Source organism: Ilyonectria robusta (assembly GCF_021365365.1).
Source record: "Ilyonectria robusta strain PMI_751 chromosome Unknown BGZ61scaffold_31, whole genome shotgun sequence".
Lineage (NCBI taxonomy): Eukaryota > Fungi > Ascomycota > Sordariomycetes > Hypocreales > Nectriaceae > Ilyonectria > Ilyonectria robusta.
The window spans coordinates 378,979-402,276 of record NW_025764465.1 but is presented as its reverse complement, the minus strand read 5'-3'; the positions used below and the strand labels follow the sequence as shown (position 1 = coordinate 402,276).

The 23,298-nt window shown below is 50.2% G+C and overlaps 9 protein-coding genes across 9 annotated transcripts; 3 read left to right on the top strand and 6 right to left on the bottom strand.

Annotated features, from left to right (window-relative positions):
• Window positions 1-540: 540 nt before the first annotated feature.
• On the bottom strand, window positions 541-1,455 carry BGZ61DRAFT_538985 (Alpha/beta hydrolase fold-3 domain protein; the record flags this gene model as incomplete). The annotated part of the gene is made up of 1 exon (XM_046254718.1): window positions 541-1,455. One exon carries the CDS (start codon window positions 1,453-1,455, stop codon window positions 541-543), a length of 915 nt encoding a protein of 304 aa, XP_046097172.1.
• Window positions 1,456-2,183: 728 nt separating this feature from the next.
• On the top strand, window positions 2,184-3,643 carry BGZ61DRAFT_367068 (thiolase-like protein; the record flags this gene model as incomplete). The annotated part of the gene is made up of 2 exons (XM_046241744.1): window positions 2,184-2,686; window positions 2,755-3,643. 2 exons carry the CDS (start codon window positions 2,184-2,186, stop codon window positions 3,641-3,643), a joined length of 1,392 nt encoding a protein of 463 aa, XP_046097171.1.
• Window positions 3,644-5,480: 1,837 nt separating this feature from the next.
• On the top strand, window positions 5,481-7,565 carry BGZ61DRAFT_367151 (uncharacterized protein; the record flags this gene model as incomplete). The annotated part of the gene is made up of 1 exon (XM_046241752.1): window positions 5,481-7,565. One exon carries the CDS (start codon window positions 5,481-5,483, stop codon window positions 7,563-7,565), a length of 2,085 nt encoding a protein of 694 aa, XP_046097170.1.
• A 624-nt stretch (window positions 7,566-8,189) lies between these two features.
• Window positions 8,190-11,812, bottom strand: BGZ61DRAFT_367010 (uncharacterized protein; the record flags this gene model as incomplete). The annotated part of the gene is made up of 8 exons (XM_046241739.1): window positions 8,190-8,541; window positions 8,593-8,662; window positions 8,728-9,072; window positions 9,313-9,395; window positions 10,002-10,887; window positions 10,952-11,054; window positions 11,115-11,443; window positions 11,551-11,812. Coding segments are annotated over 8 exons (2,430 nt in total), but the record flags the coding sequence as incomplete, so codon positions are not given.
• A 657-nt stretch (window positions 11,813-12,469) lies between these two features.
• BGZ61DRAFT_538980 (uncharacterized protein) lies at window positions 12,470-14,407 on the top strand (the record flags this gene model as incomplete). Its single annotated transcript, XM_046254717.1, has 1 exon — window positions 12,470-14,407. The coding sequence occupies one exon, from the start codon at window positions 12,470-12,472 to the stop codon at window positions 14,405-14,407; it is 1,938 nt and encodes a 645-aa protein (XP_046097168.1).
• A 618-nt stretch (window positions 14,408-15,025) lies between these two features.
• Window positions 15,026-15,991, bottom strand: BGZ61DRAFT_366982 (Alpha/Beta hydrolase protein; the record flags this gene model as incomplete). The annotated part of the gene is made up of 1 exon (XM_046241734.1): window positions 15,026-15,991. The coding sequence occupies one exon, from the start codon at window positions 15,989-15,991 to the stop codon at window positions 15,026-15,028; it is 966 nt and encodes a 321-aa protein (XP_046097167.1).
• A 201-nt stretch (window positions 15,992-16,192) lies between these two features.
• On the bottom strand, window positions 16,193-19,185 carry BGZ61DRAFT_499049 (fungal-specific transcription factor domain-containing protein; the record flags this gene model as incomplete). Its single annotated transcript, XM_046251355.1, has 4 exons — window positions 16,193-16,235; window positions 16,780-16,926; window positions 16,981-18,683; window positions 19,030-19,185. 4 exons carry the CDS (start codon window positions 19,183-19,185, stop codon window positions 16,193-16,195), a joined length of 2,049 nt encoding a protein of 682 aa, XP_046097166.1.
• A 742-nt stretch (window positions 19,186-19,927) lies between these two features.
• On the bottom strand, window positions 19,928-21,141 carry BGZ61DRAFT_499035 (kinase-like domain-containing protein; the record flags this gene model as incomplete). The annotated part of the gene is made up of 3 exons (XM_046251353.1): window positions 19,928-20,307; window positions 20,361-20,724; window positions 20,803-21,141. The coding sequence occupies 3 exons, from the start codon at window positions 21,139-21,141 to the stop codon at window positions 19,928-19,930; spliced, it is 1,083 nt and encodes a 360-aa protein (XP_046097165.1).
• Window positions 21,142-22,048: 907 nt separating this feature from the next.
• On the bottom strand, window positions 22,049-22,996 carry BGZ61DRAFT_367330 (Alpha/Beta hydrolase protein; the record flags this gene model as incomplete). The annotated part of the gene is made up of 1 exon (XM_046241776.1): window positions 22,049-22,996. One exon carries the CDS (start codon window positions 22,994-22,996, stop codon window positions 22,049-22,051), a length of 948 nt encoding a protein of 315 aa, XP_046097164.1.
• Between the last annotated feature and the right edge of the window lie 302 nt (window positions 22,997-23,298).

The following is a 23,298-nucleotide window of genomic DNA, read 5'->3' as shown; positions in this document are numbered from 1 at the left end:
GCCCCGCATTGCTGTTGAGAGATAGAGTGATGACCTTGATATCGAGCACTCCAAGTCAATGCTTTCCCCCCAAGTTCCGAGTCGAGTCTCGACAATGCTGCCCGAGGTGTTTACAAGTTGACGAACTTATGAACTAGTTATGGATAGAACTCGTAATTCCCGAAGAGGCATCGATTGCTGGTTCTGACATGCAGTCTTGCGCGGAGGTCGTTGACATTGCCCACAAAGAAGTCTAGTGTCAAGGCTTCACCAGACCAGCTCTTGTCACGAGCCTCCCGTCAAAAACAATCGACGTGAAACGGGTTTAAATAGTGAGCCGTATAATTTGTTTATTCTCTCCATCAATCAAGGAAACTTATTTATGTTCGCATATTGAATCAAGAATAGCAGGAAGCGCCAGAATACGAATCTTGCCAGCATCATCTTCCCCACCCTTCTCATTGAATCAGTCCTGATGGTAAACATCTCGACGACATCGATTTCAACTTCGCTTTGCCATAGTTCGTGCACAGCAAGAATATTCCAGAGCAACCGAAACGCTTAGCTAGCCACCATGTGCCTCCTGATGAAATCCGCAGCCTGGGAAAGGGCATGGTCTGCCTCCGGCGCTCGACCTGCCATGAAGACCCAAACGTGTTGCATTCCCTCGGCCAATTCCAATTGGACTTCAACTCCAGAGGCCTTTGCTTTCTCTGCCAGACGAACCGCATCATCCTGTAAGACTTCTGCCGTGCCTGAAGCTAAGTACATTGGTGGAAGACCCTTGAAGTCTGCGTGAAGCAAGTCAACAAGCGGGTCGTCCAGGGATGCATTGCCCAGGTAGGTGCCGACGACGCCCTGCATACCCTCTAGAACTACAAGGGCGTCTGTATCTTTGTTTGTCTGGAAACTCTTTCCAGCCAGGGTCATGTCGATCCACGGAGAGAAAGCTGCGATCGCGGCTGGGACATCCAGTCCGAGGCTCCTAGCAGCAAGCGAGGCTGACACCGTCAGGTTGCCTCCCGCAGAATCGCCGGCAAAGGCGATATTCTTGCTGGAAACTCCTCTCTCGTCCATCAGCCACTTGTATGCGGCAACGACGTCTTCGATTTGCTTGGGAAACTGGTGTTCTGGTGCTTGTCGGTAGTCGATTATGAGAGCGTGGCATGCAGCCTTCTCGGCGAGATGTGCCACTGTCTTGCGATGGCTTGCTGGAGAGCCTGCGCTGAAACCTCCTCCATGCATGTACAATATCACCCGCGAAGGCGAAGCCGATAGAGGCTTACACCAGATGGCTGGCCGGACGGTTCCGGGGCAGTTGACCTCTTCGTAGAGGACTCCCGAGGGCTCTGAAGCCTCACCGGCCGCTTCTTCCATCAACATTTGATACAAGTCGGGTTCCAGCCCATATGCTGTGAGGAACCGGTTCACTTTGTTCCACAGATTCTCCATCGCCTGGGACTCTTTGGAAGGCATCTCAGTGACTACTTCGATCGAAGTCAACTTCAATTTGTCGTTCTGGTTGGGTAAAATGTGTCTTGTTAGCCTTGTGGTCCTTAATAGCAAGAAAACGGAGCTGGGTGCCATTATATCCTCTAGTCGACTTCGCACCCTCGGCTACTGTAAGCTTCTTTGGCTTGGGTATTATGATATGCGACTCCATAGGTTTTGCCATAGTGTGCATGAAGAAGTTAATTTTTTGTTAAATAGTTTTACTCATCTCCACGGTCTCACAATCAATGAAATAGAGGCAAATCATTCTCAAGTTACCAGCCCCTTGTGATAACAGCCGTCTGCGGCGCGTCAAAGTCCCGGGACCGCCAGGACCAAGAATGTACGCTTTATGGCCATGCACCTCGCATCTTGTCTACTTGATCTATAATTATCATCTATGGGGATATTGAGTTGCCGGAAGGCGTTGTCGATTCGCCTGAACTCGGTCCAGGCATGGTGGAAGGACGACGTAACTCCGAGGGCATTTATCCGTCACTTTTGCCTCGGGACGCTTGCCTCGGTCGGCGAACCGCAGTTGTAAAGGCTTAGGGAGGCAAATGAAATCCTCTTATCCAAGATTGCTATAGCGGGTCAATTCCGTCTTCTCTATATGCATTCATAGAAACCACCTTCGAAGTCAATCGCCATATTCCAATCCCGACAATCCACACGCCAATCCAAAGCAAATTTCAGTCTTTAAAGCCCGCAACATGGAAAATATAACACCGCCTGGAAACCAAGCCTACGTGCTTGGTGTGGGTATGACGAAATTCACGAAGCCTCGTGGAGTGTGTAAGTACCCAGAAATGGGCTACGAGGCCGGTGTCAAGGCCATGCTAGATGCCCAGATCAACTACGACGACGTTGAGCACGGCGTGGCCTGTTTCGCGTACGGAGACTCTACATCAGGTCAACGCATTTTTTACCAATTTGGCATGTCTACCATCCCCATCATTAACACGAGCAATGCCTGTGCTACTGGGTCCGTGGGGCTCTATCTGGCTCGTACACTCGTGAGGAGCGGCACCGTGGACTGTGTCCTGGTAGTAGGAGCTGAACAGATGAAGCCTGGCAGTCTCAAGAGTGCCTGGGACGATAGACCCAGCTCCAGCGGACGTTTTGCTGCGAAGCTGCGCGAGTTGGTTGGGGTTGAGAAGGCAGCTCCCTTGACAGCTCAGTACTTCGGACAGGCAGGTCGAGAGTATATGGAAAAGTAAGTCATTCCTTGATGCGCAATGTTGACAGTGTATACGGACGAATATTTGCTAACCAAGCTCTCAGGTACGGAGCAAAAGCAGAAGACTTTGCCGAGATTGCACGCATCTCGCACGAACACTCTCAGCGCAATCCGTATGCTCAGTTCCAGCGAAGCTACTCTCTCCAAGAGGTCAAGGACTCGCCAGCCATCTTCGCTCCCTTGACCAAGCTGCAGTGTAGTCCCACAAGCGATGGCGCAGCAGCAGTAGTCATCGTCTCGCAACGTTTCTTGGATGCCCGTCCACATCTCAAGGGCCAGGCTATTTTAATGGCGGGACAGTCTTTCTTGACCGACTCTCCCGCGGCTTTCGGGACAAGTGCAATCGAGCTTGTCGGCTACACCATGACACAGCGAGCAGCCCAAGCCGCGATGAGGGAGGCCGGAATACAATCCAGCGACGTCAGAGCCTGCGAGTTGCACGACTGCTTCTCCACGAATGAAATGGTACTCTTGGATGCATTGGGGTTTTCTGAACCCGGAAAGGCGCACGAGATGGTTCGCCGAGGAGACATTACGTTTGGTGGCAAGATGGTGGTGAATCCTTCTGGAGGCCTCATATCCAAGGGCCATCCCATCGGCGCCACAGGTTTGGCCCAATGTGCTGAGTTGACATGGCAGCTGCGAGGCTGGGCCAACAACAGGCTCGTGGACAAGACGAGAGTTGCACTACAGCATAACTTGGGTCTCGGAGGCGCCGTGGTCGTCAACGTCTACAAACGGGCTGATGGCCAGACCAACCTAGCGGTCAGCAACAACGAAATTGCGTCGACGAGTTGGCTGGGGTACAATCATGCTGTAGAGGCCCGCGGCATTACGGACAGTGACGCTGATAGGGTGAGAAGCAAGAAGAACCGGAACGATTTTGCTGTAGGAGATACTAGAGAAAGGCTTGTTGCTCAAGCCAATTTATAGGTAGTTGAGATTATATAAATCTTTTTCTAAACTCTTCTGTGACTTCAGTTTTGTGATTGTGTTATAGCGGGTTGGTAATGCAGTTCTGTCTGAAGGAACAACTGCCCCAGTTGTATTAGATTGAGATGGCTGGGGGTTGTAGCTCGGACTTCCGTTATCAATTAATGTTTAACTCGTCGTCGCAGGCTTGATTTGACGCCATAGCGTGGTGAATCGCGGATTGACGAGATGGAATACATCTCCAGCCTTGGCATTCTCAGAGCTCAGCGATTGTCGCCAAATCAGAAATAGTCAAAGACTGAATTAATTATGGCTACGCAATTTATCTACAATTATGAAACTGGATCGTTGCGTTGGGTGCGAACACTGGCATCATCCTTCATCCCGAGTCGACAACGGTTGTGGCTGTTCATCAATACCAAGACAAGCTGATTCGCAATATCAATGAGGTCCATATCCATCCATGCCGATCTCTAGTCTCATGATCGATTAATACTGGATGTGCTGAACCTCTGATATACTCATGTTCTGAGCTTGATGAAATTAGCACAAAAATGCCACTGTAAGAAAAGAGGAGTGAGAGAGATGCTGGATTCACACAAGCATCATTTCGAAATCCACCCCCGAGTAAATACCTAGTCATCTCTAGAATAGATACTCTGTAAGAGGACGAAGCATTCAATGCTGTTATCTGCAATTTTAGCACTTGCATGGGAGTAAAAATACCCTTGCTCCCTCACTTTTGCGTAGTTGGTCTAAGTGCCACCGTACCCCATGGCTAATAGAAAAAGAAAGTCTTCCTTGCACTGCTATTTTAGCCCTTCCGTACCAGTTGAAATGCACCCCATCCCGCCCTGCACTGCTATTTTAGCACCTTGAGCGGAGTTAAAAGGCTTCCACTCCCCCAGGTTATGGATTGAAAATGCTTGCACTGCTATTGTAGCGCTTCGAGGGGAGTTGAGTGTGGAAAACCCTCTGCCAGCCAGAAGACGTAATTTTAGACAAAGGATGCTGAACAATCGCGGTAATGCATCCATTGCAGTCGATTCACCCTTCTGCACCGAACCCGCTCGGTAAATTGCTCAAGAAATCCCGAAATTACCAGTATCAAGCTATCCATATTGAAGAAATGGGACGTGATACTGCTATTTCCCAAGAAATACACCGTGAGCATCTCCGAACGGGTGGCCGTACCAGGCGACGCTGAGTCCTTTATTATTTCAATCATTCGCTTGACAGTCGGGGAGTCTAGCATTGGACTTAGTAACAGCGAAACCCTTCTGGAGTGCGCGCTTGAAAATATGACATATCAAGTTTGCATCTGCACTCCTTCATCGATACTCCTCGCCACTGTCACTAGCCATCACCAACGTAGCAAATATTACAGGCAGATATGTAAAGTTGTATTCGAAAAGATGTTGTGCTCTTTACCGTGCAAGGAGTGGTTCATTGTATGAGACGGTTGGTCCCCGATGAAGAGTTGCAGATGTAAAGCCAGACTCTAATGGCCAAGGATCTAAGAGGGCCGCTTCCCGAGGTCGTGTGGTTTTTCCGACAGCAAACCAGCTGCCCGTGATTTTCCGTTAAGCCATATTCTCACATCTCCCAGTCAGGTGGTGGCGAGGGGCCGAGGGAGCCTTGGATATCTTGATGAGCATCTCTCAACTCGCAGTCGGAACTCGGCCCGAGGCAAGCAAATCGAATTACCACGCTTTTGGACTTCCCTTGACCCATTTGACAAACTATGATATTATTGGTCTTGGGAATAAAATTTCATGAGAACCAGTTCATTTTTGTGCTTGTTAGTTATAGTTGTTTTATTGCAATCTGATTAACCATGACTCAAGAGACCATTCAAGGCTGGACCGACGATGCAATTCGCCCACCCAATGCCAATTCCACCGTTGGCTGGGCTGGGGTGCCCTTATCCCAGACTCTGGGTTACTATGGTCATATCAAACGGGCCACGCTTCCAACAAATAGCCGACTTGGCTTCACTCCAGACTATGCCTCTGTGAATGTCGCCGCGATTGCAGAGTCTTTTGTAAATTCCTTTGCAAAAGTCATTGAATCGCAGGATGTGGACGCCATCGTCGACTTTATCTACAGAGACGGATACTGGAAGGATGTCGAGTTGTTAACATGGGACATTCGGTCCCTCCACGGACACGATCTCATTCGGCCCATGCTCAAAGTGCGACTCCCGAAGACTGAAATCAAGAACATCAAACTCAATGACCAGATTCCTCCGTCCTTGGAGACTCTGGGCGACGATCTCTCCTTCATAATTATCCACCTAGAGTTCGACTTTTTACATGGCACTGGGGTCGGGGTTATGCGCCTTAGCCCGTTCATGGCCAAGACGGGCTCAGCTGCTGAGCTGGCAGACGTCGATTCTTGGAAGATATACACCATCGGCACTGCCTTGGAAACAGTTCAAGGCTGGGACGCTGAGAGTGGCGATAAGATGCGCTACCAACATGCCAAGGTCCACGATCCTCTGGGCCAAGGTCGCGCCTATGAGGAAATCAGACAGGATGAGCTTCAAGGCAACGAAGGATTCGATCCCACAGTCGTCATAGTTGGAGCTGGACACACCGGGCTGGCCATGGCTGCGCGATGCAAGGTTCTCGGCATTCCACATCTCATCATCGAAAAGGAGGATCGCGCCGGATACAGCTGGGCAAGTCGCTATGCCACTCTGTCTCTCCATGGCCCGACCTTTACCAACCATCTGCCCTGCCTTCCTTTTCCGCACTGGTTTCCTGTCTTTATGCCTGCGCCCCAGCTGGCAAGATTCCTACAGAGCTATGCCGACATCATGGACCTGAATATCTGGACCAAATCTGAGATCGATGGTAGAAACGCCGTTTATGACGAGGAGCAGGGAAGGTGGACTGTCTCTGTTACACGGGAAGATGGCACGAAACGTGTGCTTCACCCTCGTCATTTGATGATTGCCACAGGCATATCTGGAACCTTACCGAGCATTCCCAAGGTTCCAGGCATGGCTGAGTTCGAGAAGAACGGCGGTCTCGTTGTCCATTCTTCACGTCATCGCACAGGACCAGACTGGAAAGGCAAGAAATGCATCGTCGTAGGCGCCGCAACCTCTGCACACGACATTTCGTACGAGCTGAGCGAGAAGGGCTGCGAAGTGACCATGATCCAGCGAAGCGCAACGCACGTCATGTCCGTGGAGAAGAGCGTCCGACACTTCTTCCGAAGCCGTGAGCTCACGAATCGAAGGGGCGGCTTGCCCGTAGAACTCTTGGACCAGACGAACTTTCTGCGACATCCATTCCCGGTTGAGTACGAGCTATTGCCTCGTGGACAAACCAAGGCTCGAGAACTGGATCGCGATCTACTCGAGTCTCTAAAGAAGGTCGGGTATCGTCTCCATGATGGATATCACGGCGGTGGCGCGTATTCCATGTTCCTATTCGACCAGGGAGGGTTTTATTGGGACACTGGTTGTTGTCAACTGATTGCAGACAAAACAGTTCGTCTGGTGCACTCAGAGATTGACCGGTTCACCAAGGATGGTGTTGTTTACAAAGACAGCACAAGCCAAGAAGCCGATGTGGTCATCTTTGCAACAGGCTACATGAACTCCAAGGGTGCCATCCAGGCTCTTATGGGCGATGAGATGGCCAAGAAATGCCATGAGCGATGGGAGAAGGGAAACGCCTTCTTCCTCGGGCCTGAGGGCGAATCCATCATCAACTACTGTCCGCTCCCTCAGAAAGGTTTGTATTCCATGTTCCATCAGTTCTCATTCACGCGGTTCCAGTCAGCCCGCCTTGCTCTTCGCATCAAGGCCGAGGAGCTGGGGATTGACGTGACTCCGTATGGAAGCAAACCTCTTGGGCCTCCGAGCACAGCGGCTGGGCGTCAGCCTCAACCAAACGGGACGGTGTGATGATTTATTTGGCATCGGGCTAGTGGTGGATTTTGTTATCTTAGGTTTCACGTTTTGAATGTCCTTATGCATGCAGGTGGCCAAGCTATGTATACTGCCGGTAGTCCGAGATCTATATAAAACTGCCCCTTCTGAAAGATCTAAAGAAAAAACGGAGTGGCTATAACAATGTTGTGATATCACTCTTATGACAGATTCGTCAACCGTAACAGGAGGAAATTGTCCGGCGAGACAGTCAGTATAGGCCAAATTGTGGGTCCTTCTTAAAAGAGACCTACCCTAGACTTCCACCCCACCATCCATCTGTTCACGGGGCCGCATGTCGCCACACCCGGATTCTTCAAAGTCCTCTAAGAAAGATTCAATGCCTAGGGATGTTGCGGCTGAAGCGACGGCAGACGAGAAAGGGCTACTAGATCCGACTCCTCCGATCTAAAAGGCTGGACGTACGACAATAGGGAAAACTGGACTTTTACAAACACCAGGCGATACAAGTTGAGTATGACAACATTTAAAATGCTGATGAGCAAACAAGTTCAATAGTCCCACGGAGTGACATTTTAGTGATGCGGGGGAAGGATTCTAGCAAAGACAAATTCATTTAAAATTGAGTCGTTGACGAATTCACTCCGCGACAGGCTCGTGGAATTTATGCGATCTGTGCGACCGGTCCCGCGTCATTTCAACACTCATCCTGCACTTTTCGTTGGTGTACTCGGGAATCTCCTTAATCCTCCACCCGCCATCGCCTGGGAGAACCTCGATGGCTTCACCAGAGATATCGCTTGCACCCAATAGAGACTCAAAGGCCGCTAATAGAGAGTCCTCAGTAATGAGAAGGCCTTTTTCGCCGGCTCGATCATAGAAATCCCCTGTCGAGATGCTGGTCTTGACGATATTGGGGCAGATGGCATTCAGCGTAATCTTCTCCTCCGGCAAGTGCTTGCCGAAGGAACGAACGAAACCGACGATGGCACTGAATTCCATTAGAATGGAAACGTTTTCCCAGGGAAATTGAACAACTTACTGCTTCGAGGCGGTGTAAATCGGGAGGGTTGTAATATAGTAGAAGCCGCACCCAGAGGCAACTGGCACGACTGTAGATCCCCGTGTTAGTTTGGAGGAACACCGAAAATTGAGTTCAGTTAAACATGAATATTACCCTTTCCACGATAACCATACTTGTTTGGCGTCTGGCGGCGAAATTGCTGGATCGCCAATGCGCAGGAGTAGAGAGCTCCCGTCCCGTTGACGTCAAAAACAGCGAGGTTGGGCTTCTCAAAAGTAGTTGCATTTGGTCGATTGGGAAGCCAGGATGACTCTGGAATTCCAGCGACGGGGAAGACGTAATCTATGCGGCTAAATTCCTTGACGGCAGCTTCAAACCCTTTCTTCTGGGACTCCCAGTCCGCTACATCAACCTGGACTGCCCAGGCGACTTGGCCGTTTTTATTTAGCTGTTTGGCAACTTCTTGAGCGCCTTGGATATTGCGATCTGCAATGAAGACTTTCATCCTGTGAATAGTGGATAATTAGTAGCATTCCCCGCGCTCACGGCTGGGGGGACTTGCCCCTTGCTAACGAGCCTGGCAGCCAAGGATCGGCCGATGCCACTGGCTCCTCCTATAGTACCGTCAATATGATGCACCGATTTTTGATGAGCTTGGAGGGTGTCGTACCTGTGATATAGGCGGTTTCTCCGGTGTATGACATGGTGTAGTTATGTTAACAGAGAAAAGAATTTGACACAATATTGTAAACGGGGTCAAGTTCGTGATGCCATGGACTGCAGTGCCTAGAATACATGTATATAAAATAGCCCGGGACATCCTGGATAACACGCACGAGTTGGACATTGCCGAGGGTTGAAAGCCGACCGTGGAGTACGCATACCAAGGGAGGACCTCGGGAGTGGAGACTTGCATCACCTCGCCCCGACTCTCTACGCCGGCCGAATACGAAAACGCTGAATGATGACGAGTGGCTGTAGAAGTTTAGACAGCAGAATACCACCCGGCCTGTTACCGAGTCGATGAATATTCCCGCATGTCACTGCGCCGCGTGAAAGGTCTTGTCAACCTAGAACCGTGACTCCATTTCAAAGACAGGCATACGTACTTAACAAAGCCAATAGATCTCTCAATACACTTGAAAAGTGTATGTGATGAGCAGGAGAGTCAAAGTTTGTAGAGATGATACACGAAATTGAATCTGGCGCGCTGGAGGCCCATTGGCAAGCTGCACTCGCCGTACCACAAAGCGTGGATTATTCCAACCAATTCCCTTGTATCTGTAGTCGAGCATGCTTCTCAACAACACATGGGCCGGTTTTGCATTGCTATGTGGACATATAATCTCAATATTTACAACTTCGTCCGCTCTGTAACATCCTTGACAACAAGCCCTCCCTTCCTCGCCTTCCCTCCATCGCGCAACACTCGTCTGAGGATTTTGCCACTTGGATTCTTGGGGATCTCGGTGACAAACTCAATCTCCTTGATCCATTTATACCGCACTCGGTTTTCCTTCACGTATTGCATCAATTCCCTCCCAAGGACGTCACTGGGTTTGCCCGCCTTGGGCCTCAGCACGACATATGCTTTGGGCCGCTCGGCACTGTAATCGTCGGGTATGCCCAGCACCGCGCAATCGTTCACAAGAGGATGACCCAGTAGAAGATTTTCCAGATCAGCCGGGGCTACCTGCTGCCCTTTGACCTTGATCATCTCCTTGATTCGATCCACGATGTGGATGAAGCCCTGGTCGTCGATCATGCCAACATCCCCGGTGCGCAGAAATCCGTCCGTGCCAAATGCCTCGGTTGTTTCTTTTGGGTTCGCGAGATATCCCATGGCAATCTGGGGGCCCTTGGCTAGGATCTCTCCTGTTCCACCCGGCCCTAGCTCCTTACCAGTATCGACATCAATGATCTTTACCACCGTCGAGCCCAGAAGCATCCCCCCACTATTGGCATATTTGTAGCTGTAGAACTCGGGCGGGTGAGTTGTGAGACAACAACATGACTCCGTCATACCGTAGCTCTGTCTAAATCCTACTTTGGGGAGCATCTTCTCAAGCAACTTGGTGACTTCTGATGCCAGGGGAGCTGCACCACACGCAATGAGCTGTACGCAGGACAGATCGTACTTCTCAACGATAGGGTCGCGTACAAGTCGTATTACAATTGTTGGCACAAGTGTGAGGTCCGTAATCTGGTACTTGACGATGGCATCGAGGAAAGTTTTGATGGTGAATTGTGGAAGCATGATGCATTCGCTGTTGCTAGCTAAGGGCCAGTTGAGAAATCGGACTAGTCCGCTGACTGCGATCGTTCGTGGTTAGCATCAAAAGATGAAATAGCTTGGTGGCGTGGATATGTCTCTTACTGTGAAACAAAGGCAGGCTGGCCAAGTACCTCTTCTTGCCAGGTCCTGATACACCCTTCAACTGATGACACTGGGCGATGACATTCTTGTGAGATAGCATCACCTGCCGTTGATATTAGCAGGCAACTCATCTGATCTGACAAATAAACTTGCAAATACTTACAGCTTTCGGTAGACCAGTGGTTCCGCTGCTAAAATTCAGAAAACCACAAACATTATTCGTTGATCCATTTGGGATGCGATAGGCGGGATTTTGTCCGTCTTTGCCATAGCTCTTGCCGATCTCTAACAGCTGTTTCATGGTCGTATACCCCTCAAGCTCTCCTTCTAACAAGAAGATATGCTCCTGGGGTATTCCGGCTTCATTGGCAGCGTCACAGGCAACCTCGATAGAACTGGGTACTGTCATGATGTATTTGGATTGCGCTGTCTTGAGAGCACTTGCCATCTCGTTGACATTGTACGCAGGAGATGCACCATTGACTCTTCCGCCTATGAGGCACAATCAGCGTGCTTTCTGGCATGTGCTTGATAAACCCTGGGTGACCTGAAGACCCAACTATGAGGATAATTGGAGGGACCAACTTGTGTGAACATACCTGCTCTGAGGACGGCGAACATTGCTACTGGGTACCATATGGTATTCTGGCTAAACAAAGACACAGTGTCCGTCTCTTGCAAGCCATATACCTTGACCAAGGCAGTGCATAGGTGAGTCGAATACTCCTTGACTTGGAAAAAGTCCAGCCGCTCCTGAGTGACGGCGTTGGTAAAGCCAGCTATCTCCCCGGGCGGGTAGTTGTATAACGGCGAGTACTTGTCATCTTCAAAAGCCCACTCCCATACCGTCAAGTTGGTTGGATCTGTAAACAGTGATTAGCAAATGCAGCGCGTGGAACAACAGCATAGACTTGCATTCAATGGCTGGATACCTGGATCGAAATAGCATATTGGATGGCATCAAATTGCAGCGTAGTAGCTTGTGGCAAGAAAGATCCCAGGAGACCCCCGCACTTGTGATTTTCCTTAAGTGTGTTGGTTCCAGGAATGTCTCATCCCAATGGAGGCTGCGTGGGGGCCTGGAGATGGGGCGCTTTGGCGACTCCAAGTTGCTGTGTAGTATCCGAGGCAATCGGCCTCGGCCCGGATGCCTCTACGCTGCGCAATTACTTGCCCTCACATCTCTAACATGATGAACATTTCAGATTCATGTTGTTTCCCTTGTAATTTTATTTCATTTTCTGCATATTTCCAAAGCGTGCCTCGGCCCTCGGATCGCAACTGGGTATTCATGCCATGTGCTGTCGAGCTTGCTGTGCATGGGAGTTTAAAGTATTCGTAGTCATATAATAAGACTTTATCCAAGAAGAAAGAAATCCTAACTCAATCCAAGTTCTCGAGTACTGGCTCCTATACTGGGAATTTCTATGTATCAGCAAACTGTCACTGCTCTATTCTAAGAGTCTGTTCTGAGAGTCTTCTCCACTGTCTTACATCTGTATTCGCGAATCGTCGAAAATGGCTTTAGGTGCGCCTGCATCGTCAGTAAATGGCGTCAAGCTAGTTGACGAGGCCTTTATCCGCGCGGCCATAGACAAGTCCAACCTCAACGCTCTGCGCCTCGCGTTGCTCCAAGTTACGGGCGATCCTGACCTGGCCAAGATGCGCACGAAGCGACATGCCATCCGAGGCGGCGCCATGTTTGCGCATGTCATGGACCCTGAAGACGTTCCAGCACTCAAGGAAAAGGCTGTGGCTTATCTCTCGAAGCGGAAGGCCGACGATGTTTTGCCTCTGCCGCCGTCCAAAGCCGAGGCCAGAAAGCTGATGGATGTCTTTGGCGACGAACCCATTAGCGAGCGCGAGTTCAATTACAACTACGAGGAGTTGGCATACGAAGAGTTTCCTCGTCCAGCAAAATGGACAGAAAATAAGCCGTCTACCGACAAGATTAACGCTTTCAAGATTATCGTTATTGGCGGTGGCATTAGTGGCCTCGCGGCTGCGGTGCAGTTCAAGCGACTGGGGCTCAATTTCCAGGTCCTCGAGCGACAGGGAGGCGTCGGCGGAACTTGGCTTCTCAACTCGTACCCAAGTGCTCGTGTAGACACGTCCAGCTATCTCTTCCAGTTCAAGTTCGTCAAAAACTACCCTTGGTCAGAGTACTTTGCCTCGGCAGGCGAGACACTAAAGTACCTCGAGGATGTGGCTGAACGATATGACGTTAAAGATCACTTTTGCTTCCACCGCGAGGTTGTGGGCGCTGTCTGGCACGAGGATGAGAGTGAGTGGGAGCTCACAGTAAAGAATCACGCCGATGGCAACACGGAAACGCTGAGATGCAACGCCGTCGTTAGCGGAAGCGGCCTGTTTGCCACGCCCAACGAGCCAGACATCAAGGGCATCAAGGACTTCAAGGGTCCCATTTTCCACACAGCTAAATGGGATCATACAGTTGATTATAAAGATAAACGTGTCGCCTTGCTCGGCACAGGATCTACGGGCACGCAGTTGACGCCAGCGGTGGCATCCGAAGCCAAGACGCTAACCATCTTCCAGCGCACGCCAAACTGGATCATGAACATGGACGGCTACAAAGACCGCATCGATGACCACGTACGCTTCTTATTCGACCGCATGCCATACTACTGGAACTGGCACTGCTACTCGGCCCATGTCACGTCGCAACAGCTGCAGTACATGCAGACGAACGATTTGGAGTGGCAGGCCAAGGGCGGCCTGATTAACGAGCGCAACGACCTGGTGCGCAGGAATCTTACCGATTACATCCAGTCCAAGGCTGAAGGCATTCCCGGGCTGCTCGAAAAGATCCTGCCCAAGCATGCGCCGCTGGTTCGCCGACTGGTTGTGGACAACGGCTTCTACGATGCGCTGCGACGCGACAACGTCGACTTGGTGGCGGACGAGATCGACACATTCACTGAAAGAGGCATCAAGACGGCCGACGGCGTAGAACGAGAATTCGATATGGTCGTCCTTGGCACTGGTTTCAAGGTATCGCAGTATTTCTGGCCGTGTAAATACGTCGGCCGAGACGGAGCAACCTTGGACGAGCTGTGGAAGAAGGACGGCCCGCGGTCGTATCTCGGGCTCGTGATGCCAGGATTCCCAAATCTGTTTGCCTTCTATGGGCCAAATCACCAGCCGCGCTCAGGAGGATTCTATTCCTGGGCTGAGATATGGTCGCGATATACGGCCACATGCCTCATACATTTGATAGAGAACGGCAAAACTTCCATCGAGTGTCGCAGGGACGTCTTTGACCAGTACAACGTCAAGTTGGACGAGGAGGCTAAGACTCTCGTCTGGGAACAAGAGGGCTACGGCTACTACGTCAACGAGCATGGCCGCCAGAGCGTCAATGTGCCCTGGCATACAGCTGACTACCATGACATGGTGACAAAGCCTAATTTTGACGACTTTGAAGTCAGGTAGTCAAGCTGTCTTGCCTCAAAAGTGTTCACGTTCTTGAGAGGCACCGTCTTGGAGTGATAGGACTCTATTGACTCAGCGTGCGCTGATGGCGAGGGTGTACTGAGCTACATGCTGATCTTATCTGAAGGACTTCAAACGCATCTCGAGAGTTAAGTTGGTCGTGTGTATGGCAGAGGATCAGATTTAGATTTGTGTTGATGTCCCTCCGCCTATAGCGAGCTAGAGCTGCAAATTCGCCTTGAACTGGCTCAGCTTTCGTTCATGACTGTATTTATCAACATAAGACTGACCCTTAGACTATCATTATACGGAAGGAAATATGCCTTTTTCATTATTCCAATTCTCATTACCATTATTAGATATGACAGATGGCGCTTTTCATAATGGACGGTCTTCTGCAGGTATTTAGTTACGCATTCAAATTTGAGTATTTAAATGAATTTGCCTACAAGTTTGATCCCTTAGATAACCCAGGATGGGAGGTTGGCATGCAAACTATCTCAAACAGTGAAATTGTACAGCTATTGCAGATAATGATGAAATCCCACTAATTTATCTGAAGTCAACTGTGCCGCACGATACAATCACCGCTTTCTCCAAAAAACATGAGTAAGAAGGCTAAAAGCTGAGCATGGCATTGACTCTATTCTCGACCGCCCTCTGGGTCGGTGCGATATCCGGCGCCACCAGCTCAAATGCATGCGGCAACCCAGGATATAGATGCAGTTCTGTCTTGATATTTTCCTTCAACAGCCTGCTGACGTAGACCATGTTCTCATCGCGGAAAATATCAAACTCCCCGACGTCAATATAAGCCGGTGGCAAGCCTGCTACGCTCTTGGCTCGCGCAGGGGCTGCGTAAGGAGAGACATCCGCATTGGGCTGGCCAGCTTTGTCACCGAGAAGAGCTGTCCAGGCTGCGATATTGTCTGCTGTTTTCCAGAATGCTAAGGGCTCAATAACCTCATTGGCCGTCATATTTTGGTCATCAAGCATAGGGTAAATGAGGATCTGCTTGGCAAGAGGAGGCTGGAGGTGTCTATCCCGCGCCATCAATGCCACGCCAACAGCCAGTCCACCACCTGCACTTTCTCCGAAGACCCCAATCCTCGCTGGGTCAATGTTCAATATCTGCGCATTTTTGTGTAACCAGACTAAAGCGGCATAACAGTCCTCAACCGGAGTTGTGCCTTGAAACTCGGGAGCCAGACGATAGTTGACGCTGAAGATGGGGACCGACGTCCGGCTCACGAGACCCGACAGAGGTTTGGCAAAGAGTTCGGCTGATCCCAGTACCATACCTCCACCATGAAAATGTAGCAAGACCGGTCCTGGCACTGAGCGAGCACCTTTCTTTGTGAAGCTGCGAACCGAGATTTGGTAGCCGTCGGAAGCTTCGGCATGATGGACCGTCTCTTCCACGTCGGGACACTCCGGTAGACGCGCTAGAAACGCGGCCATACCTGTCTCTCTGTCATCTCGAGTAGTTTGAATATCCTCGATAGAAAGTGTGGACCGCTTCGCTAGGACCGGCAATAGCGGTTCAAGGACTGCGAAATAGTCGGGGTCGAATTGGGCAGACATTTGGCTTATTGATGGATGAGACGATGGTTTGAACACCCCCTCGTGATGTTTGCTAGTCTTATGTACATCCTTTAACGGGTTCGGAAGGTCGGCTATGGCAACCCAAGAGGCTAAGAAGCTACGCTTAGTCTTGCCGAGGCATCGAGGCATCGGCAACTGGCAATTCCTGCAAATGCGGGGTGCTGTCTAGTGGCTATGAGGTTAAACTTGATTAACCGGGACGAATGGAGGAGACATCACATGCCTCCGATGGATTCACTTTCCATGAATAAACGCATCAGATATTGAAATGAAAGGCCTATTGATCAGAAGGGTGAGCCACGGAGCAATCAAAATTAAACACAATAAATGGGGTAATGGATTCGTTACGGTCAATTTTGTCAGGGCAATAGTGCTCAAAGCAGTGACGATGGCGTTGATGATTGATTGGGCCCGGATAGACCGGCCGGTCAGAGAGGGGTTTTCTGACGCGCTCTCTGACTAAGGCCATGATATCAATCTATCAGAGATTTCGTAATGCAGGACCATCTTCCAACATGGTGCTTATAAGCTGTGCATCAATGATGTTTCTCAAACACTATTTATCATGACCCAGAAAACTGAACCAGGGGGACCTAGTAATGCCATATATTCCACTAGCATGAAGTATCTCTCCGACAATTTAGAACGCATTTAAAATACATCATCTCCAGTGGTCATCATGTCCCGGATCCTCTCCAACCCAACGGACGTTTCCGGAGCTGGGCGAGGACGTAACACCTCTGTGTCTCACACCCATATTGGGAAACAAGTTTGGCATGTCGAAGTTGACTAAGGCTTGAAGTAGGTTGTCCTCAACATTGACTCCGGGCCATGTATCACTGAAGAGGTCGAAGTTTATAGAATCTTGCATCTCTGTGGCCGGGAAAGGCCCTTGGGTACTGGTCAAACAAGGACTGTTCACAGTCCGGCTATTGTTTTCGTCAGCGGGCTGGCGGGCAGAATCTAACTGTCCATTTCCAGAGGCCAGTGGAGTTGTAACTGAGTTTGCTACCGAGACTCGTTGATCCGTAGACTCAAGGGGTTGTGGTTCTCTGGAAGAAATTGTCGGCCTCACAGCGCAACGCTGTCTCTTGGGCTTGAATGGCGGTCTAGTTCCTGTAGGCCACGGAGCCAGGTTCAGCATGGGAATTTGGACCTTGGTCTTCTGAATGACAGCCTCTAGGAGCCATACGGCGTGCTCGGCACAGGCGTACATATCCTGGAGGTACTGGAGGGCTTGCCAGCACTGGTAGAATCGCCCTATAGAGACATTGCGAACGTCTCTTTTAGTTGAACGGGCATCCACCAGGTGAATGAGAGATGCAGAGAGCAGGGCCGGGACTGCCGAAGTAGAGGCGAAGCGCAGCTGGTTGTCTTGTTGTAGATTATAGACAACTTCTGTCATTTCCGCCGCGGCCTCCGTGACCTTTTCAGTCGATAGCCGCGAATTGACCAAGATGTCGGTCGAGGTGTTCGAACTGACCTGCAGCGCATGCGGCCGGTGCAGAATCGTCATGGTGGCCAGGTAAATTATGTAAAGTAAGGCCTGGTGAAATCGTAGAATCCTCTTGCTTTCTGGCTGTCGATGCTGTTGCTCTTCGACTTGATGCGGGCTTAGTTGATACCGGCAGGCTGGGCTGAGGTTTTGAAGCCAGCCGCTGAGCTCGCTGTCACATTTTGCCATGTCCTGCATCTGATCCGTTGATCTTTTCGGTCGCACCATCATGGTGATGGTGTCTTCCGTCCAGCCGGTTGAACTTCCCAGAATCGAGTATTGCGTGAACAGGGTGTCTCCAATGTGAACACACAGCTGGGCTAGCTCGACGAAACAAAGGGATATGCTTCGTTTAATGGCAGCATCGTCGGCCACTGGAAGAGGTCCAAAATACCGCAAGATATCGTCTTCAAACGGCGCCATTTCACAGTCGTCCAGTGTCAGCATTGGAACGTCAAAGTCTTCTGAGCGGATGCGGGCTGGCCGTCGTATTCCAAGTGCCAGCAGACGGTCTCGCACAAAACATGACCACCAGATTCTCTTTCTCAGACGCTTCATTGCCGGACTGATGTCCATATGGTCGGGGTTTCGGTGCATTCCCATCACATTTGCTAGGGACTGCGTGATGCCGGTCCAATACCAGGTCTCCTTTTCGTCCTCTGGCCTCTCATACCAGTATGTCATCAGCAAGAGGGCCTGAAGGCGAGAAATTCGATTCGGCTCGCATTCAAGATCGTACAGTAAGCGCACTCTCTCGAAGAATTCTCTCCGTGCAGACCTGCGATTCGAATACCCCCTTGCGGTGAGATAGTCAAGGTCGACCAAAGCGACACCAGTGAACATGACGGCCTGAAGAACGAGTAGGCTAATCTGTGAAGTTCCATCACGTCGGACAATTGGTGATAGAAATGCAGCCAAGTCGAGGACAGGCATGAATGGATGGACGTACTGGATGTACTTCCGAAACAGCTCCCGTTGAAGCTCGTCATCTGGCATGGTCAAGGCTCCTTTTTTGGCCAGATACTCCAAGTCTATAGGCTTCAAGTGCGCTGGCAAACAACGGATATAAGAAGGCAGAGGCTGCCCTTGTGAATCGGCCGACGCGGGAGAAGGACACCTGGTTGTGGCTATTGGACTGTTGATCAAGCTCCTGGGGGAAATGATTCCGTCTTGCGCCTGTGCAGGGGTTTGTGCGCAATTTACGGCGTCTCTTGGATTGGTGACTTCCTTTCGTGTAGGTAAGTTTTCTGTGTCTTGAATCAATATTAATTCTGACGCATTGCATTTTGTGGAATGCTTCTATTGCTCGGACACTGCAATTAGAAGTTGGAACCAGCTTACCTTCAACCGTGTGAGAAATGGAACCAACAGCAGGAACTACAATTATTTGTTGCCTGCCTTCATTTACATCGGCTGATAAACGAGCTCTGGCGCCCCGATTATGGTCTATGAGACGACACGTAACATCGTCGAGGCGGCAGTTTGTGCAGGGCGCTCCTCGACTCGTCACGTCGCAGCGGACCTTTCGCCTACGACATATCAGACAGGCTCGGGAAGCCCGCCTCTTGACAATTATCTGGGGCTGTAAGCCATCTGCTCTTCTCTTGTTCGCTCCGGACGCGGAAGAGGAAGCTGGTCGGTGGGGCTCGAAGTCGTCGTCGTCGCTAGGGGAAGGCATCGTGGAATGTCGCAGTGGAGAGACATAAAATGCACCAAACAAAGAGAATATCCAAATTCGACGTCTTTCTGCAATTCTAGTCGCACGCTCGGGATTGTTGGCTTGTCCGTCTCCGGTTTCAAGGTGACGTTATAGCGAAACCTCGGCTACTAATAAAGCAGACTTGTGGGCGGGCGGATTATTCCCAACAACCCCGTCGACATAACTGGCAAATTATTGCCCTGATAAATATTGGAATAGACCCTCCCATTGGTAGATAATTGGATTATTAGATACAACCAAGAAGACATCCCTTCCCATCGGGGCTTGTTCGCAAACTGATAGATACCACAACAATAATCCTCCTAGAGTGGTGACGGATCACAGAATCTTGGTGGATCTTTACCACTTCCGTAGTTGCCGAGGCTATCATCTGCACAAATACTACAAAATAATCAACTGAGTGCCGAGGAGGGGTTAATCTACACTAACATGCATCAAGGTCAAACGCAAGGCGCAAACATTAACCGGTTTCGTCTAGCTCTTGATAGAGGAAGATCGTCGAACAGCTCCTCTGCGGAGTAAATAACCCAACACCGTACTCCGTAGACTGACTATTTTCCTAGGGACTTGTGCATTGCTATAATGCGCCAGTTTATCATAACAGACGTTCTCACGGTCGCTAGCTCGTTTGTTTAGAATCTAACTGATTGTTTGTTGTCGTAAGCAATCTGTCAACCCCAATGACCCTCGCCCAACAGATCTACATGTTCGCAAACGAATCGAAAACCTGGTGATCTCCCATAAACGTTGTGATACGGCGAATAAACTCCAGGGTGGTGTCTTCGGGTTGCATGTCGGGCATGCTGGAAGATGGCGTCAGTGTAACTGTCCAGTACGCCAGAGCCAGAAAAGAGGCTCGACGGAGCTCTAGCCACGCCTCTGCAGCTGATACAGATGGACCACCAGCCTTGGCAAGCTCCTCGAGGTAGAACTGCACCATCTCATGCTCCCATTCCCGTCGCTTCTCGAGTGAAACGGCTGTTGCCAGTACGTAGGCAACGTCGCGACTCCAATGTCCACGCGAGAGAACTGCCCAGTCCGTCAGGCCCATATTTCCATCAGGAGTCATGTACCAGTTTCCTAAAGTCCGCATTAAGCCGGATTATCATGCCGAATAATTGTGCGCTGCTCACCTAAATGCACATCCCCATGAATTAATGTCGGTGGTAGAGACGCACAACGTTCCAACGATTGGAGAGTTCGTTCCCAGACCGCGTCCTCACGGGCAAATACATGGAGTGGGATGACACTCCTAGCTGCCTCAAATCCGTTTTCAGCCGCCCCTTTGAAGTCCACGGTGACAATAAGTCTGTTGAATCTTTCCTTCAGGGTAGTCACCTGGCCAAAGACGTCCTTGGTGGATTGGTAGAAATTGCCATGAAGCTTCGCCAAAATTAACAACTGTTGGCGTAGCTGTTCCTTTGACAAAATCGTTCTATGTGTGCAGAATTTCGTGCGCCGGTCCATGTCACGGAGCATGATAATGGAAGCCCAAGACTTCGGGTCGTAAGCTGAGAAATACGCAGATGGCGCTTCAATATCAAGCAGAGGCCGAATTTGCTTGTAAAACTGGACTTCACTCTTTGTGCCACCATTGAACAAGGTGATTCTGTTGTTAAGAGCGTGAGCCGCTTTGCAAAATACCGACTCCGGGGGTGTCTTGATCGAATTTCCCTCCCACTCGAGGTATACTCGTCGACGATTCGATGTACCGTTGTCTTTTGGTCCAAGGGAGAAGCTCTTGACTCTCGCACCGCCAGAATATGGTCCCAAGACTAAGGTTAGCCATTCCGATGTCATTGCTTGGTAAGAGACTGGGACATCATGCGCCGTTTGGGGAACCGGCGGATTTTCCTCCTCCTCTGCAAAACATCGGCGGATCAGCTGTACAGTTTCGGTCTCAGTTGAGGACATTTTGAGGTAGTCAAGGATAGAAAGATTTGAAATTTTGGCAGCGGGTAAGGAAAACAGGTCTAAGGGTTATTTATTTCATCCCCGTTTGTTTCGAGGCCCACGATGTACGCTGCGAGTTCCCGAGTTTACTAAGTGGTGGCGCTGGCCCGACGACCCTTGGCCCGAGGTGCCGACAGGGGATCTTGATTATGTAGGCGTGGTTCATAAAGTGGTTCAATGGAGTAGGTAGTTTAACGGACGCTCGTGAGTCAGGCGGTAACAGTAGGTGAACAAGCAGATGTTGATGACGTATCCATGAGTAAAATGGAATCGGGGATTATTAGGCCGGGATGACATTGTTACATATATCGGGATATCGGATTCCGGATGTATCATGCTATTGAAGCTTTCTTCCTTCATCATAGGCGTCCATCGCCACCTGCCTCGTCATCGGCCTCGTCACCGATCTCATGATAGTCCTAGCTTTTCCTTGATTTTATCAATAGCTAGCTGAAGCCAAAGACTCCGGACCATCCGGAGCCTCTCGGCCGTCCGAGGTCATCCGAGGTCATCTTCATCTATAAGACTGACCTAGCAGACCTCTATTAGATAGGAAGAATAGCAAGAGCTTCTCACACATATGATCCTATCCATCTGCTAGATGCAACAGACATCGTGAAAAAGCGCGATACCTCCTGGTCTCACAGTTTCCTTTCATAAATAATTGAAACGCTTTGAGATTCGTTGTATCTTTGACTAAATAATCTCTTTAACCCTCTCGAGTACTCGGGTTCATCCAGAACTGCAGTCGCGGTCCGACTGTTCTCATGTTTGAAGATGGACCAAGCATTGCTTCCCTCATGCGAATATGAGCGGATTCCTTACATTCGCGTGTGTAGAGTCATATACTAGCTGGCCTCAACTCTCTTCAAAGAGTGGTAATTGCCCTCATCCTATTTGCCCAGGCATGCTTGACAATTTCTGAGCCAGCACCCCACCGCTGAAACGCATGAATCACACCCGGATAGACATGAAGTTCCGTGTCAATGCCGGCCACCAGGTATTTATTAGCATAAGCAACGCCCTCGTGTAGGAATACATCCAGTTGTCCCACGTCCAAATACAACGGTGGCAGACCTGTGACGTCTGTTACTCTAGACGGCGACGCAAATGGCGATACATCATCAGTCCCATAGGCCTCGCCGAGGTAGGCAGACCAGCCGGTGACGACATCGTTCATACTGAAAACAGCCAAACCTTCGGAATGGTCTGTCACTGTTCGATCATCCAGCATAGGATATATCAAGATCTGCTTCGCCAACGGGGGGGACAAGTTCCGGTCTCTTGCCATGATAGCTAGGGATCCTGCTAAGCCTCCTCCTGCACTTTCGCCCATGACTGCGATACGTTTCAAGTCGATGCCGAGTTTTTCTGCGTGAGATTGGAGGTAAAGAAGTCCAGTCCAACAATCCTCCACAGGCGTTGGAAAAGGATGTTCGGGCGCCCATCGGTAGTCGACTGAGAATATGGGTATACCGGAATGGGAGACAAAAGGCACGAGAGATGGCAAGACGTGTTTTGCGCGCACAGAAATAAACCCTCCTGCGTGGATGTGTAGAACAGCCGGTGTGCGCTCAAGAGGTGAATGAGCGCCTTTCTTAAAGAGGTGATATATTTCAACTTGGTGGCCGTCGGATGCTGGCGCTTTGTACACCTTCAATCCGATGTCATCCGGAACCGTATAGCGGGATCCAACAAATAATTGCTCGAATCTGGTTCTTCTTGTTGCCACATCATGCACTGGTAGGACTTCTCGCTGCGCGTCGAGCTTGGGACCAGCTAAAGCGATCCATTCTGGATCGTATCGTAAGGGCATTCTGCTGGAACCCGGGAAACGGCTTGATGGGTATTAGGCTGTTGAGATCCTATGTTCGGACGTGGAAATAATTTTTAACACCTGGCAAGCCACACTGTTCTCATTTATCAGCGGTCTTGCCTTAGTATCAGATCAATGGGGGAAGACTCGTCCTCGGCCCGAGCTGTCCTCGGCCCCGCCGTCATTGGTATAGCTTCTTGGCTGGTTAGGCGCAAGACACGGGAGCCGGGGGGTGGCGGTATTTAAACTCAAGCGGATTTATGATCTGTCTATCTACTTGGTACATATTCCGAGCGGAATTA